Genomic DNA, 16,182 nt, shown 5'->3' on the forward strand with positions numbered 1-16,182 from the left:
CGCCCCGCCCCGGCAGCGCTGCCCCTCCGCGGCGGCAGAGGGCGCTGCAGCGGCCGTGGCGCCCGGGAGGCCGCGCTGGCTCCGAGCGGCTGCTGCGCGCTTCCCGAGCAGAAGCGGAAGCGGCGGCGGGCTGGGAGCGGCCGCGGGTCGCGGTGAGTCCGGCGGAACGCGCGGGGCGGCCGGGAGGGAGGGGGCAGCCGCCGGCCTCGGGGAGCGAGGGCCCGGCTGGACTCGGGCCGCTGCCGGCGTGTGGCGGCGCCCGGCGCGGAGCGTTTTTCCCCCGCGCCGGAGCTGCCGGCTGGGGAGGAGAGCCGCCTCCTCCCCTGGCCCGAGGAGCCCTGCGGCCCTTTCCACCGGGCTCGGCGCTCGGCGCTTGGCCGGGGCTGCCGGGGCGGGCGGCCTGCGCGGGGGCAGAGCGCTGCGGCGCTGGGCGCGCCGGCCTGCGCCGCTCCGGAATTGAAACCGCGGCGCGGGCAGCGCAGCGCGGCTGAGCCCGGCCGGCCCGGGGCTCGCAGGCACGCCGGGGGGCCCGGCGGGGGAAGCTGGCCCCAGCGGCTCTGCCCTGCCCTGCCCCGGCGGGGGAGGCTGCCCCCGGCGACCCTGTCCTGCCTCTGCCCCGGCGGGGGAAGCTGGCCCCAGCGGCTCTGCCCTGCCCTGCCCCGGACAGCGGCGGGGGCTCCCGAGCTGTGCTGCCGCCTGTCTCGAGCACATCAGCTGAACTTGGGCTCTGACTTCCCCACTGTGAAGTAGAGACACTCGGTAAATTATTCGGGAACGCGTTACAGGGTAATTTGCAAGATAGGTTACTGTTTCTAAACCCCATAGCTCTTATTTTCTGGTAGAGATTGGCAGTGTTTAATATTTAGGTAACTTTATTAACAGGAGTTAGAAATTATGACTTCAGTAATAATTTCCATCAATTTCGTCTGGCTCAGGCTCAGATAAGTCACGCTGAGTCTTTTCGTACTTAAACGGAAATCTCAGCTGTAGGTGGGAGGAAAATGTTCTAATTATATCCCTTAGACCTAGTCATTAAAGCTTGCCGAAAGTATTCCCCCATGTTTGCCTGTGACACCTTCTGCACGCTACCCCTCAGCTCTGTGGATTTTGTGGTGTCTTAGATACCAGTGTGAGTGATTAATAAAGTATTGATTTGAAGCTTTGGGTGAATTTTGCACTGTGTTCACCAGCTGTTAAAAGACTGTTAAAAGCAGCAGACTGCTTTGTCTTCCCATAGAATGAAGGGTCATAAAACTTGTCCTTCTAGTAGAAGAAGGGGTAGAGGGGGGAAAGTCACAGAAGTATGCTGATAAAAGCACTTGGATTATTTTCGTGGTGTCATTCTGGGCATAATTCTTCTGCATATTCCACATTACCTACAGCTTTTCCCAGCGAGTGAAGGTTCATGGAGCTCAGTCAGACTCTGTTGAATGAGAACTTGTCAAGACATAAATGGCTTTTTAAGTTTTGTAGTATTGCAGCCCTGCAGTACTGCTTTCTGTCTTAGAAAACTGCTACTGTATTTAGAAAGACACGACACACAATAGGTACCTATGCTGATAGGTATTTCATGCTTTTCAGTATGAAAAAGTACCTGAGGTGAATGTGCATTCTTTTCTTCACCTATTGAACTTCCATGAGTTAGCTATATCAAGAAGGGTAACTTTTGTATCTTAGCAGTACAGATTAGCTAAGCACATGTTAAAAAAAAAAAAAAAGTTTTAGATCCAGACTGTGAAATCCAGCCATAAAATATTCCGGGTGTAAAGCGTGTCAAAAAGAAAACAGAAGTAAATGTCAGGTGGAGTGAAAATGTTTTAGTTGTTTCAGAATGTGTGTTTAGTTCACTGTTTGCTTTCCCAGGGTCTCATCATTTTACTAATGCCTCATGCCTGTGGAGGTAGATGGTAATTAAGTGTAGCCTGGAGCCTGTGCCTTGTGGAAATCACATTTGTTCACAGCCATACCTCTCCCTGCCTGTTTTTAAGTGCTTTATGAGTGAGTCTTTACTTTGTCCCCCCTAGGGCAGCATCTTACATCCTCTGTAGATCTACTGAGGGGTATAGAAAGGCATAATGCATATCTCCTTGTGTTCTCAGTGTGCAAAGGGAGAACAGAAGCCAGAGTCACTGCCAAAGTAAAGAGTTAAATAGTACTGTTCTTCTCACTAACAGTGCTTCCCTTGTATTCGTTATTCTGAACAGTTCCCTGGAAATTCTGTCTAAAAGTTAATAAACTGAAGAAAATTTCAGGGAATTTTGGCTTGGGTTTGGTTTTCTGTTATGGAAAAACCCATGGAATATCTTGGTCTTAAATACAGTATAGTATGCTTCCACTGCTCACTAAAATTAAATTTGTTTTGACATACTTAAATAGGATAAAATATGAATGTAACTGTGAGCGTGCCACTGTCTAGTCTCCTAAGTAACATTCAAGCATGAAAATACTTATGTGATTAGAGCCTGACAGCATTCTTTACAAATAAAGAGAAATCACCTGGAAGGCTTCAGAAACCCCCAAGGGCTGCTCTGCTGTAGTCAGGAGCTCTTGGTAGTCTAGTGAGCTCTAAACGTTGTTTTTGCCTCAAACAAAAATTCTTCTTTCAAGTTAGGTGCACATGTTAAGATGGTGTGACTGGGGTGGTTGTCCGAAAGACTTGGATGTCTGAAAGGTTACTGCTATTAGAAAAAAGGAAAGTTTGTATCTCAACAAAATAAGCAACATGCTTGGAGACTTTTACAAGAAATGAGAATTTAGTTTTTGCAGTTACAATTTCTGCCTGAATCTCCTATTGCTTCAGCTTGTCTAGCCGAGAAAGAGAATTTAGTTTTTGCCAGAATTTAGTTACAATTTCTGCCTGAATCTCCTATTGCTTCAGCTTGTCTAGCCATTTGATAGCTTTGAAATGAAAGTGTTTTATAGGTATTAATTAAAAGGCATTATCATAATTCCATGTGTTCTGCCTGGATGAGGCCATATGATGATAGCTACAAAGCTCCTATTGGAAACATGTACTGCTTATCAGTTATCAGTAGACCATTGATTAATGTGCCTGGGAATTGGTGTTGCAAGTATTACTCCATAAACAAATTATCCAAAGTCACTCCACTGGTCTGTCAGTCTCATGACCCAGAAATCTGTACATACATATACAAGGCAGCTGAAGAAAAGAGAAGAGTTTGGTCAGTTTTTCTGTTGATGCAGTGCTAAAGGCATTTCCCCTGCTGGGTGTGTGCTGGCCAGGCTGCAAGGAAATTAATTATATTTGTGAACTTTGAGTAAGAAAAAGGATTTGGAATAGTTTTCTGTATTGATTCATTATTTATAAGGGTAGTCAGTGTCAATTTTCGAAAAGGTCATGTGGAAATTAATTGTATGAAGCACTTCCTGATTTATAATAAAAATTTTATCTTATGACAACTCATACTTCCTTGCACAGTATTCCTTATGTTAATGCTTGAAAATAGGATTTCATATTTCAGTGTAAATAGTGTACAATGCCTACTTTTACTTCCTCCCTAATACTCTTAATGATAGTGGGATTTTACAAGAAAACTGAAGATATTTTCTGATACCAGTGGTTTTTTTGGGGTTTTTTTTTGTTTGTTTGTTTGGTTGGTTTTTTTTGTTTGTTTTTTTTTGGGGTGTTTTTTTTTTTTTTTTTTATTTAGAGGAGTTTGGTGTTTGAAAATCTGTAAGTCCTACCTAAACTTCATTATGCTATAGAAGTTGAAAAATCAGAGTACTGAGCTTTGTTGCATGCATTAATTTAAAATATGGGCAATTTAAATTCTGTTTTGAAGTAGTTTTTGTCCATCATAAGATACATTATTCTTGCAGGAGTTTGCTCTTCTGGTCTGACAGTGCTATCTCACATCAGCCTAATCAGTGTGTAATGTAGCAGTGTAAATAGCAACAGAGCACAGGTTACTTAGTGAAGAAAGGTGTAATTATGGTTCAAAGTTGGAAGAGTGGGATGAGGACTCCTTTTCTTTTAACTGTCCTTTAACTGTCTTTTCTGGGGCATGATAGTTTCTTCCTTAGGGCATTCCCAGACTTCTGCAGCACAGGTAATGATCAAACAAGTTCTGTCCATTACCACTTGGCATGGAAAGCACCTTCCTTTCTGTTGGCAAACAGCACAGCTGTTGCCTTGGAGGGCGAGATCAACCTTTGCCAGCCCAAGGCCTGGGTACCTCTGTGCCCAAGCTAAAGCCCATTATCTCCAGTCAGCAGGTCTGGCAGCACTTCCTAGCTCTAGAAAAGAGCATTTCAGGTACATTACCAAATGTAGTTTAAGACCTTCTCTGTCTTAGAAACTTCACACTAGCAAAAGCAAGAATTACCACGTAATGATCCTGTTCAATTGCTGTTGTTCCTGGATCTGAAAGCTGGATGTTGTGGAAACAAAAAAGGTACAGAGAGCAGTCTAGCAAAGTGTTTAATGTGTTAAACGACGTACATTTTAAAAAAGGATAAGTTCTCAGGGCTGTGGTATACACAAGGTATTTTAAATTAATATTTAGACATTGTTGTAATTGCATTTGAATTGGTTTTGTTCAGCACAGGGGAAGAATAGCATCTATTATCAATAAGAAGAAAAACTGATGTGGTTTTTAGGAGATCTTAGTTTTATTTCACTGGCAACCTGTTTCATAATCAAAAACAAAGGGTAGCAGCTTGATTTGAATTTTGGGATATATCCTAGTTTGGGGATAAATCTATCCTTTTCCAGCCTAAGCATCTTTTGAATTCCCCTGGAGAGGAAAGTGAAAAACTGCTACAGTAAGCTCACAGATTGTCTGCTCTACCTTCACTGGGGAAAAGACCTGTCATTACTGTGCAAAGTACACTTTTCTGTGGCTGGTTTTGTCCTAGCACTGCTCTGTCCAAAAAGATTAAACCTATGTTCGATTCTCGGAGGATAAAGTAACTTCCACAAGAAACAGGTCTAATTCCTAGTGCAGGAGTTACAACATGTACAGAAATTAGTTTAAACTATGGTGGAGTAATAAGGCCTTGGTTAATTGTCTGAGTAACAGCAGTGTGGATTTTGATTTGGAAGATTGTGTCTTGCCCTACACCTAAAATATATGTGGAGGAAGGAGGATTTTGCTCATAGAGAAGATGAAATGGATAAGAGTAGTAGGAGGAATCCTATCTTAGATAAAATATGAGCAAAGTTTAAAATCTGGCTCTTAATCACCTTAAGTTGTCTCTTTGTGTCTGAATTTCCCAAGTTAAAAAGGTCTGCGCTTCTTTTTTTGTGAACCACTTGGTCATATGCAGATAAAAAGCTCCATGTAGGAGTGGAGTATATCACTGAATAAGGAGTTTTTGTGTCAGACTAGGATGTTGACTGATTGCAGTGGTTCATTCATTAAACTGACTCTAGTGTGGCAGTTTGTTTCTGTAGACTGAATATACATACCTGCTGTGTCTGTAGAAATAATTCAAATGGCCAAAGAGACACTGCTTGCATAGCACTTAAATCTATAAAGGTTCAACTAGTGAGATTGTACCAAGTCAGATCCTGGCTTCTCCTTTGTAAGAACAGAATTGTAAATAGTATAGGACTTTTTTTCCTGGAAACAGCCCAAGAGAAGAGTTATGCACTTCTTTGCAATTAATGTGACAGCTGAATTTGATTAAAGCTGTTTTATATTTCTTTTTGTGACTTCCTGAATTCCTTTGTGACATTGCTAAAGGGATGTATGTTCCTCTTCCCTTTCTTAGTCTCACTAAATATATCTCTGTGGCTTAGAGTAATGTGAATTTTTCAGTCCTGGGCTGGCCTGTGGATTTTAATATCCTGCATACCAACATTCCCACTCCATTGACCCAATTTATTCCTGTGATTTTTCATGAGATGTGGCCCATGGACTGATCATCCTCTGCAGCAGTTGTTATTTAAGTTATGTTTAACAGTAGAAACAAGCTGGGTTTCTTCTCTGGAGAGAGTAGATCTACTGATGGCAGGCTAAAAAAAAATCTGTGTCACACAGAGCATCTTTCTAAGCACTGATTCCTTTGCATCCATTCTAAGTCACTGGGGGAGCTGGTGCCTTTGTGGGATTAAACTGGTCATGTCTGGACTATGGCTGGAGCAGCTGCTGGGAGCATGCTTGGTGTTTAGTTTGTATTGCTGTTGTGTTAAGAGCCTCAGTTATAAAGCCTGTTGTGGTGGATAATGTGTAGGGACAATGCATTGGGGTGGAAAACAGGAGTGGAAGTGAGCAGCGCTCTTTGGGTACAGTTGCAGACAGCTCTGTTCTGGAGTTATTTCTGCAGAAAGGGAGCACTGCTGACTAGTTCAGTACAAGTCAGAACTGTCAGCCTGTGCTTTGAGGCTCTGTACCTTAATGGCATTTTGGAAATGTCGAGAATGCTGCTCTTCAGATACTTCTCATACCCCTGCATACCCCAGCCAGGTGGAAAGTCATATATTTATACAACAGAGTATATGTTTATACAACTCTGTATATATATTTATACAAAGTTCTGGTTTGATTACTCTATAACCAAAAATGGTAACTTTGTTTTTCTTTAGATACATATACCTCTTTTTTTGGTCTGGGTAGCTGGAAAAAAATAGCTTATAGTGTGTTATCATGGGCAGTATTGCCAGTTGTTTATCATGTAGATGGCCTAAAGCACATTCCTGTGATTTTTGCATGTGTTCAAAATATATTTCCCTTAAATGCTAGTTGAGGCCTTATGTGATTTCTGTTGATTTTGTGACACTAAAGGTGTCATAAAATAAATACCCAAATAAAACTACCTGTATGTCCTCCTATCCATTGAGTTGTGATATTCAAATTCTGATATAGGCAAGAAAATGTTCAGTTTTGTGAGTTCATGGTCAAGGTAATCCTATTCATTCTTCTGCATTCAGCATCTGCAGTAGTGATGCAGATAAACAGTTCTTACAATTCATCTCTTGATTGGATTTCCATCCCGAATGTTTTTTAAATGACATAATGGTATTACAGTGAATTCATTAGGTGAACACTGCGAGAGACTTTTGCCTATACTGCTGTGCAAAAGATTATCAAATCTGGGCTTATTGGGCATGTTTTGCATGCCTGGCTCCATAACCCTCAGACTACTCATACTGCCTTGCACCTGGTGATAATCTCTGTGTTTCAAAGAAATGTCATTTATAGAAAACTAACCGCAGCAGGATTCTAAGAAAATGATTGTAACCATTAAAAAAATCAGGGGAGAGAAAGGTTTCTTGGTCTTTAGAATTTGTATTTGTTGTTAAGACCTTTTTTAAAGGTTCTCTCATTCTGTGTAGGAGCACTAGCAATGTGTTTGGAGATAGCTGCACTTTTTCATTTCATACCTATGAGTTCACCCTGCTTTGGAGGAGTGTTGTAAAAGCAGTCTTTAGTATGCCATCCACCACTCTTCAGGGAAAGGTGACTTTTATCTTCTGTTCTTACAATCATGTTCCTTGTCCTCCCTGCCAGCTAGCCTGCAAGAGGGAAAGGAGAGCAAGAGCTCTGTTTGAGTACTAGTAGTTTGTAGATAGCTTTTGAGCTGTGGAATTATTATCCTTATCTCATGTGTAGCTTCTTACTCAATTTAAAGTCCCACTGGCAGTTCTAAAATATTATCGGCAGTGCTGTATATTTGAATTTCGTTTATAGCGCATCAGCTGCTTGGTTTAGGTACTTGGACTTATATTTTATTTGTGTTTCTGCAGCTAAGTTGGTTTGAAATCTGTATTGTGAATTGCTTGATGCAGAAAATGCTAAATAACATATATGCACTGCAAGGAAAATACGGAATTGAGCTGTTGTCCTCCAAGAAAACATGATTCTGTATGGCATTTTTTGCACACAAAGTCTGTTTGAATGTCTTTAGAAGTAAGTTAAATGGAAGGGATAAAAAAACATCTTCAGTAGACATAGCAAGGACAAAGAGGAATGATTTCTGTTTTTACAGAAATCAGTTGTATGAAAGAGATTACAGAAAGCAGGGGGAGTGTTTGGACTACGCTGACAGGATGCAGTGTCCTTTCCTACGTATCACAAGATAAGCATAAAAAGATAACGGGGACAAAACAAAACCAGTGATTTTGAACAGAACCAATTCTGTTCCAGTATTTCTGTCTGGAAACAAATTTTGTTCTTGCCTGGGAGGCAGGGTTCGAAATACTTGAAATTAACCCATGTTTTCTCCCTGTGGCAGCGCACAGCCGTGTGGCCGCGGCTCGGCTGCCATGAGCTTGCTGCACAGCTGCGGGGCCCGGGAGGCGCAGAGCGGCTGCTGCGCGGCCATGGCCAGCGCCTGCAGCGCCGCCGCCAAGGACGAGGGCGGCAGCGCGGGCAGCGGCGCCGGCAGCGCGCCCGCCTCCTTCTCCGACGAGACGCAGGGATACGACGTGGAGTTCGACCCGCCCCTGGAGAGTAAATACGAGTGCCCCATCTGTTTGATGGCTCTGCGGGAAGCGGTGCAGACGCCGTGTGGCCACCGTTTCTGCAAAGGCTGCATTGTCAAATCCATAAGGTAAAGGAAAAGGTGATGTATATGGCCAGAATATCACAAGTTTTGAAGTTTTATGAGCTTTAGATGGTTTGCCACTTTCACAAATTTACCCAGGTTATGAATCTAAAAAATTGATTAAACTTCAAATAATAATTAAAAAAGGAAAGGTAGACAGACAAGTTCCCCCAGATAAATTCCATTTCCAGCTCAGAATTATAAAATTACCTGTCTTTTGCCTATGATTGTTTCTCTTGATAACTACAGGAAACTACAGACAACCTGATTTCTTGCTGCAGATAAGGCAATTAATGCGTTCAGTTCTTCACTTCAAAATAGCTGCTTCCTTCTTACGCTGGAAGAGAGAATGTGATGAGGGAATAGTTTTGAACAAAGCATTGAGAGAGGAAACCAGGTGGCATATGAGGGACTGGGAATAAGACACAAAGGCAAAAGCAGGCTGGGCTTATAAAAATGAAAGAGCAAGAAAGGGCAGAGAGTACCTTGTAGAGAGCACTTGCCTTAAGCCTGGAATGAAGTCATCAGTGTCGCACACGTGTGAGTGAGTATTGGATTACACTGATAGATATTGTGCTGTAGGATTTTTCCTTTTCAGCATAAGCCCAGTTTTTTCCTTGGCAATTGCTCAGCTCAAATGTCACTTTGGTAGGAATTTATATATTCAATTCTGTGTGACCCATATATAGAATTGTCTCATTTTCAACCTTACTTTGCACACTTTTTGAAAAGATCATTAAACTGTCTTCATTTTTACTGTGGTTTCCCCTGGCATTTATTTTATAGCATGCAAAATGGACAGTGCTTTCTTAATTGGTCTTTCATACCATCCATAGTTCTTTTCCATTTCTTTTTCTTCCCTATCCATCATTTGTAGCTCTCTAAATGAATAGTATGCCAGCAGTTATGTTCTCTGAATACAGTGTTTTGTGGCTTCTCTGTAGTTTCTGCTACATAAATTCTCTGGAAGAATTTCTCCATGGAAAGGACCATGACCAGAAGTTTCTGCTTCTTTTATGCCTTTTCTGTATTTTACTTAATTTCTATGAATAGTGATGACTGTTTCAGTGAATGCTAAACAAGGTGGAAAGCATTTTTTTCTCTTGAGACTGTAGATGATCAGTGTAATACTTCAGATGTTTCATTGCTAGTAAAAGTTTTCCCTCATTCCCCACTGAACTCTGTCTTTGGAGGACAGTCTGAGTGACTGTGAAAGCAGGGGGGACAGCTTGAAGTGCCTGACCTCTCTGAATCCCTGAAGGGCTGAACTGCATGCTTAATTGGTAGCCATAGATCAAGCTATTGATTTGGATTATGTAGTGTCTGCAGTATGGTATCGATTTGCAGTATGTACTGTCTACAGTACCAGATTGATGGAGCTATTGAGAAGCTTCTACGGAACTAAAATGAAAAGAGAAAGTGATATTTTACATTCTCTAAGTACTGCTTTTTTTCACTGATTGTCACAGCCTTCATTTGACCAGGAAAAATTGTTTCTCTTTATTCCTCATTTCCCCACTGTCTTAACTCAAGTGAACACAGAGATTATGGATTTTAAATGATGAAGGATGGACAAGCATTTTTTGAGTAATTGCTTCTTGTGACTTACACAAACAACTGTAGTTGTTTGTGTTGAAGAAGTTGTGGCTGCAACTAGAAAAGAATAAATTGGAAAACCTTTTAAAAACTGGACTCTTCAATCTTACAGTGTGAAGGACATCATTAGATGAGATTTGATCACAGTAATTGTCTGCCTCCCAGAAAGTCTTGGCAGCTTTTTAAATAAAGATGTCTGAAGTGCTTTGAAGTGCTATAATTCATGGAAGAGAAGATTATCTACCTAAGTAACTACAAATGTGTTTATGAATGTTACTTGTCAACAAAATATATTGCTGGAAATTTTAGAAGAACTAACTGCAGGTGCAGTAGCTAATTCAATTTCACTCCAGTCTTCTTCTGTATCTTAGGGCAAAGCTGATTTAGGGTTTGTAGTAGAGCTTGCCAAATATCAGAACCTCTGTTTAGTGGAAAAGCAGAGCTGTGAGGTAACAAGGGGCAGCAGGGACATCTTTGGGTGCTGGCAGTTCCTCCAGCAGCTGGCATGGCTGCACTTAAAGTCTCTGCCAACTGTCTCAGCTTCTCGGCTAAACCGCTCACTTGTTAAAATCACTGGGCAGGCTTTTCTTTCAAAATTATTCTGATTTTGCTCTTGATACCTGTATTTTAATCTCAAGGGAATTTACAGGAATATTCATTGTACTTTGTAGCAGATGGCTGTTGTTTCACGGGTACTGTTGTGAGTGGCAGAGTGCAATGTGATAAATAATGCCAGCATAGGAAAGCTTTCACTGTAATGTAAGCTAGAACTGAGGTGCATAAATTCAATTCTGTCACAGGAAATACATAGCAACATCTTTGTAGATGGATCTTAGCAGTGTTTTAAACACAATCCTGAGCCTTGTAAATAGTATTTGAAGCCTGTTTAATATCCTAAAATGAGTTACTGCTTTTTTCTGCTATGCTTTCCTAATTTGGAAAATTGCATTTCATTCTTATTTTTCCCTTTATCTGCTAGTTATTTAAACTGAGGATTTGGTAATCATTATTCCAAATTAATCTGTTGTTGGCTGCTCTTATTAATGATTAGTTTTTCTTTGTAGAAATAAAGCTGCTGTCTTACCAGCAGGCCTCTTGAGCTCTGTTCATATTCCACTAAACAGAGTGTTTGTAACCAGGCTATACCTGTGAAAACTGATTTCCTGTAGGTTGTCAAGTGAGGGAACATTTCTAACTTGTGACAAAGATCACACTGGTCATAGCTCAGGGAGCTCTGAAACAAGGCAAGCTAGATGTTTTCTTTCTTGCACTTGTTTAGGAGTATGATTCTCAGGCATGTGGTGAGCTTGCTCTGCAAGCAAAATTGTGAAAGGAAGTTCATTACCTCTTTTTGAAGTGGCAACTTTACCTCCACTTCCTGTAGCAGTGTTGCTGATGTAGTTGCTGAGCAATTATTTCCTTTTCCAACAAAGAACATAAATTCCTTCCTGGTCTCCACAGCCCACTAGGTTCTACTTCCCCTCGTGCTTGCAGGCAGTGACAATGATCTGGCCTTTGATCCTTGCACCACAAGTGCTCTCTGACATTTTTCCACCCCATGTATTATTTCCATTTTATTGCTGTTTCCATTAGCACTCGGGAGCTTTGATCCCTCGTGCCTCTTTAACTGCATTACTTAATTGTGAATCAATATGTTAGCCTACTGCTTTCAGAATGAGCTGATACTGGAAAGTTTGTTGGAGGCGATCCCCTTTTTTACTCTATTTCTAATGATTTTTGTATGTACATGCAGGTAGACATAACCTGATGAACTGGAACAGGCTGTTAGTTACCTTGTGCAGGTTGTAGGCATCCATGTTCCATCAGATTCCAAACCTTCACCAGTTAGCACTGACTTCCAGTCTGTTTGCTGTTAAAATGGCTTCAGATGCAACACAGTGTAATTTTCATAGTTACTAATAATTTTTGTGTCTGAAGGTTTTCATCCTGTTTGCTGTATGATGAAATTGAAGGATGACCAGCTGATCAAAATGGTTGTATAACAAAACCAGCAAACTGAGCAGTGTGAAATGTAATGCCAAACAGATGAAGTCAATCTGCAAAAAAGAATTTTGCTTTTTTTCTTAGCTGTGGTCACCTTGGCTGTTTATAAAATGAGAAGGAAATGAGAGGAGGTCTAAGTAAGTTTAAGTAATTATTTTGAAATAGTATGTGAAATATTCTTTGATGTTTGAGCTATGTGAAGTACTTGCAGAAAAAGGACTACAAGTTCTTAGTGTCTTTACATATTCCTCAAGTTTGTTTCCAGAGTACTTAACATGCCATTTGTACAAATAAAATGTGTTTGAGTTTGAAAAGTGCTGCAACCCCAGTCATGCCACCTCCAGTGGAACTGTGTGTTTTCATTTTTTCTAAAATACATTTCATATTTTCTGGTTATTGCCACATAAATACCATTGTTTTTAAAGATCTTACTGTATTATTATTTGGCCACTAATGTCTTGTTGGTGTAAAAATATTTTAAATTCAGTGCTTGGAATTCTGTTGGTAATATTGGATATCTTTCCTTGCTTTTCTGCATTGTAGAGATGCAGGCCACAAATGTCCTGTAGACAATGAAATTCTGCTTGAAAATCAGCTTTTTCCTGACAACTTTGCCAAACGGGAAATCCTTTCATTAATGGTCAAATGTCCCAACAAGGGCTGCAGCATGAAGATGGAGCTCAGGCACTTAGAGGTGAGAAGTAGTTTTGAAAATATGGAACCTTGTTTTTATGGGCAAGTAAAAATTCGAAATAACTTAAATAGATGGTCATACCTGGTACTCATTTATGCTGACTCAGTGCATTTTTCTTTCAGGATTATAGCTACACATATTGGTTTTTAATGAGTATTTAATTGTAGTTAGGTGATTCTCAAGTGAACATCGCAGTGCATGACAATTGTGCTAACGCAGCTTTCTGCTGAGGATCATTCATGTCTGCCTTTTGATCAGCTATATCCGTGCTTCACACAAGTTTATTAAAGTCAGTTTAATAGTCTCTCAAAGTAGCTACATATATTAGTTGAAATAATTGTTTTGGAAAATAATATATGCAGTTAAAAAGATAAATATAAAACTAAATTTTTACTGAGAGCTTTCTTAAGCTCTGAATACATGAAGCGCTGACCTTAGTAGTGGGGCAGTAACAGGCTGTTGGTAGAGTCAGCATAAGTGTATAAGGATTTCCTTGCGTGAAGGGAAGATTGTGATTCGTTTGTCTTGCACTGTGCTTTCTCTTGAAAATGGATGAGATGATTGTTCTGATTTGAAATATCAAATCCCTCTTCTGCCCGTCTGCAGGACCACCAGCTGCAGTGTGATTTTTCCACTGTGGAATGCCTGCAGTGCCAAGGAACCTTCCCAAAGAACCGTCTGAAGGAGCACATGACCCAAGAGTGTCCGAGGCGTCAAGTGTGTTGCCCAAACTGTGCCACATCTATGGCCTATGAGGATAAAGAGGTATTTAGCAGGAGTCTCAGTTTGTCAGCCTGCATTCACATGGGTTTGCTTGGAAAGGGAACAGCAATGAAAAAAAAAAAAAAAGAAAACCAGCTGAAAGGTTTTGGTCTAGAAGAGCTCTTTGTGCTGCTGCACAGCTGAGAAGCTGCAAACTCAGAACATCAGCCTAGAACAGGCAAAAGCAGGGGAGAGATTGTCCTTAAGCACAAACTTATGTGGAACCATGTGGTGTGAGGAGACTTGTGGACTTGTGTAAGAACCACTGATTTCTGACCTTACCATCAGACAGGTGTATCTACTGCCCATGGAACACAAAAAGCAGTATTTACATGTGCAGTTTTTATGCTTGGGAGAGAGGATATACCAGGAGATAACTATTTTGGGGATATCTGCTACCACACAAGACCAAGATAATTTCTGAATTCTTCTCCTGGCTCTGCATTTTTCACTTGGGTGGTACTGAGAATAATACTTTCCTCTTGCTGTTGCCATTTCTTTATCTCTATATGGATGTGTTCTATCTCAATGACTATTGAATGTTCTTGGATATTAATATTGTGAATTGTCAATCAAATGCGCTTCATATAGTCCAACAATACAATTAAAAAACAAACAAGTGCTTTCATATACTTCCAATACAATTGAACATGAATTTTAGAAACTTATGGTTAAAATCAGATTTCTTTGAAGCATAAGAGCTTTAGGAAATAAAATATCTACAACTTTATGAATCTCTTGTATAAGTCCAGGAAAAAGGAGTAATGTAAAACATACTGTTTAGGGTAAAGGGATTCTCCTTGTTTCACAGCTGCATATAGCTAAATGCAAAATTAGGTATATAAATAAAAATCTTAGGTCTGATCAAGGGTGATTAGCCCTCTCTTAAACTGAGTAATTATACTGATGTTTTCTCCCCATTTTTTTTTCTGTTTGATCACGTAAGCTTCATGACCAGACCTGCCCACTTGCCAATATATATTGTGAATATTGCAACACAGTGCTCATCAGGGAGCAGGTAAGAGACTCCCTTTGTCTCTGTTTATTCCAAGTCAGATGCTTCGTTTTTACATTGCTTCTTTAATCTGAAATTAAACTTGGAGATACAGTTTGTCTACTAGCTGCTAAATCACTACCTGCCTCTCTGAAAATGTCCAGTGCAGGTGTGATACTCCCTTAAATGCTGCTCCAGCTCGCAGTTGCAGTCTGGCAAACCTCTGTAGGATTTTGGCTGCCCATCACAATGTTCAGCTGTACTGCTTCTTGACAGGGGCCATGCTGCATGTCTTTGATCTTGAATGGAGTTGAAAAAATACCAACTGCCAGTGGTTATGGCTGACATTACAAGAGGAGGCTTTGATTTGGGCAGAGAGGGGGAGTTTTTGTACTTGCAAAGCCACTATTGGAAAGTAGCTATAAGTAAATTCACTACCAAACTGGGGTGCTGGCTGGAATTCTGCTTGTCCATGACTGTTGTAATAGCCATTATTATTTCTTCTGTTCAATAATAACTTAACTGGCAGGAAAATGATAAATATTGATTTGTTTAATTTGGGATGGCAACTATGTTGATGGCCTGGGTTAAAATAAAGAATGATCTTGTAAAATTGCAAAATACTCTTGAGAAACAGGATTGAGCTTAGTAATGACAAAGTCTGTTTTTAGGTAGAATAATGAATTGCAGAAGTGGGGAACAAAGAATGCTAAACATTTGTAATAATAGCTGGTCTTTATTAGCCTTGTGCTTCCTCATGATATTTAAACAAGGCAAACACCTGGGGTTATATAAACAGGGATTCTGCCTGTGAAACACTGAATTATCCTTTGCTCTGTTTAGGACTCGTAGGCATCAGCTGAAGTTGTTGTGCTTTTGAAGGAGGGTGGATAGGCAGGATCCAGAGCAGTGAGATGACTCATCCTGGATCTGGAAAACATGGACCACAAAAAGAGTTGAAATAACTTGAACTTTTTGAGGAAGATGATAAAGAGTGACACAATAATACTAGTGTGCAAGCAGTCCTTCAGAAGGGAAGGAATTGAATGTGACCTGGCTGGAGGGTAGGCTAGAAACAAAAAGTGTTTGGTCTAGCAAGGAAACCTGAATGCTTTCTGAGGCCTAATATAAGAATTAGTATTAGTATTAGTAATTATCCATCCCACTTGTATGTACTATAACAATTAATTGTTATAGTACATACAAGTGGGATGGATAATTTTTATCATCAGCTAACATTTCTGTTCAAAACTTCCATATTCTGTTAAGAACTTACATAGATATAAACTGATCTGACTTCAAGTACATTTTGAACTTTTCTGTTCAAAACCCATCCAGCTGTATCCTTTCTGGATAAGAAAATACTCTTGATGGAGAAGTAATATGAAATCTGATTTGTTTTAGATGCCTAACCATTATGACAATGATTGTCCTACTGCCCCAGTGCCATGTTTTTACAGTGCCTTTGGGTGTCCTGAAAAGGTAAGCCTTTTGTCAGTAACTATTGAATTGCAAACTGTCTGCATGATTTTGTTGGTTGCTTTTGTAATGTGTTTTCCTAGTCTGGTCTCATTCATCAACCCAAAATCCTCAGTGATGTGTGGTTGTGGGTTTTTTGTTT

At 40.6% G+C, this 16,182-nt stretch overlaps 1 protein-coding gene and 1 long non-coding RNA gene across 3 annotated transcripts in view; one reads left to right on the top strand and one right to left on the bottom strand.

Moving 5' to 3' along the window:
* TRAF6 (TNF receptor associated factor 6) overlaps positions 1–16,182 on the top strand; it is a 21,741-nt gene continuing 5,559 nt past the window's right edge. The window contains exons 1-6 of one of the 2 annotated variants that reach the window (XM_041421175.1): positions 1–152; positions 8,200–8,517; positions 12,655–12,805; positions 13,412–13,570; positions 14,514–14,585; positions 15,966–16,043. In XM_041421175.1, coding sequence (XP_041277109.1) covers positions 8,231–8,517; positions 12,655–12,805; positions 13,412–13,570; positions 14,514–14,585; positions 15,966–16,043 — 747 coding nt within the window. In that variant the 5' untranslated portion in view covers positions 1–152; positions 8,200–8,230. Of the gene's footprint in view, positions 153–627; positions 760–8,199; positions 8,518–12,654; positions 12,806–13,411; positions 13,571–14,513; positions 14,586–15,965; positions 16,044–16,182 lie in introns of those variants that run through there. The other variant, XM_041421176.1, reaches the window with a different exon arrangement.
* LOC121344872 overlaps positions 14,698–16,182 on the bottom strand; it is a 15,151-nt gene continuing 13,666 nt past the window's right edge. The window contains exon 3 of the long non-coding RNA XR_005953893.1: positions 14,698–15,491. This is a non-coding gene — a long non-coding RNA (uncharacterized LOC121344872). The remainder of the gene's footprint in view (positions 15,492–16,182) is intronic.

The sequence above is a fragment of the Onychostruthus taczanowskii genome, unplaced genomic scaffold (assembly GCF_017590055.1).
Source record: "Onychostruthus taczanowskii isolate IOZ18803 unplaced genomic scaffold, ASM1759005v1 scaffold69, whole genome shotgun sequence".
Taxonomy (NCBI): domain Eukaryota; kingdom Metazoa; phylum Chordata; class Aves; order Passeriformes; family Passeridae; genus Onychostruthus; species Onychostruthus taczanowskii.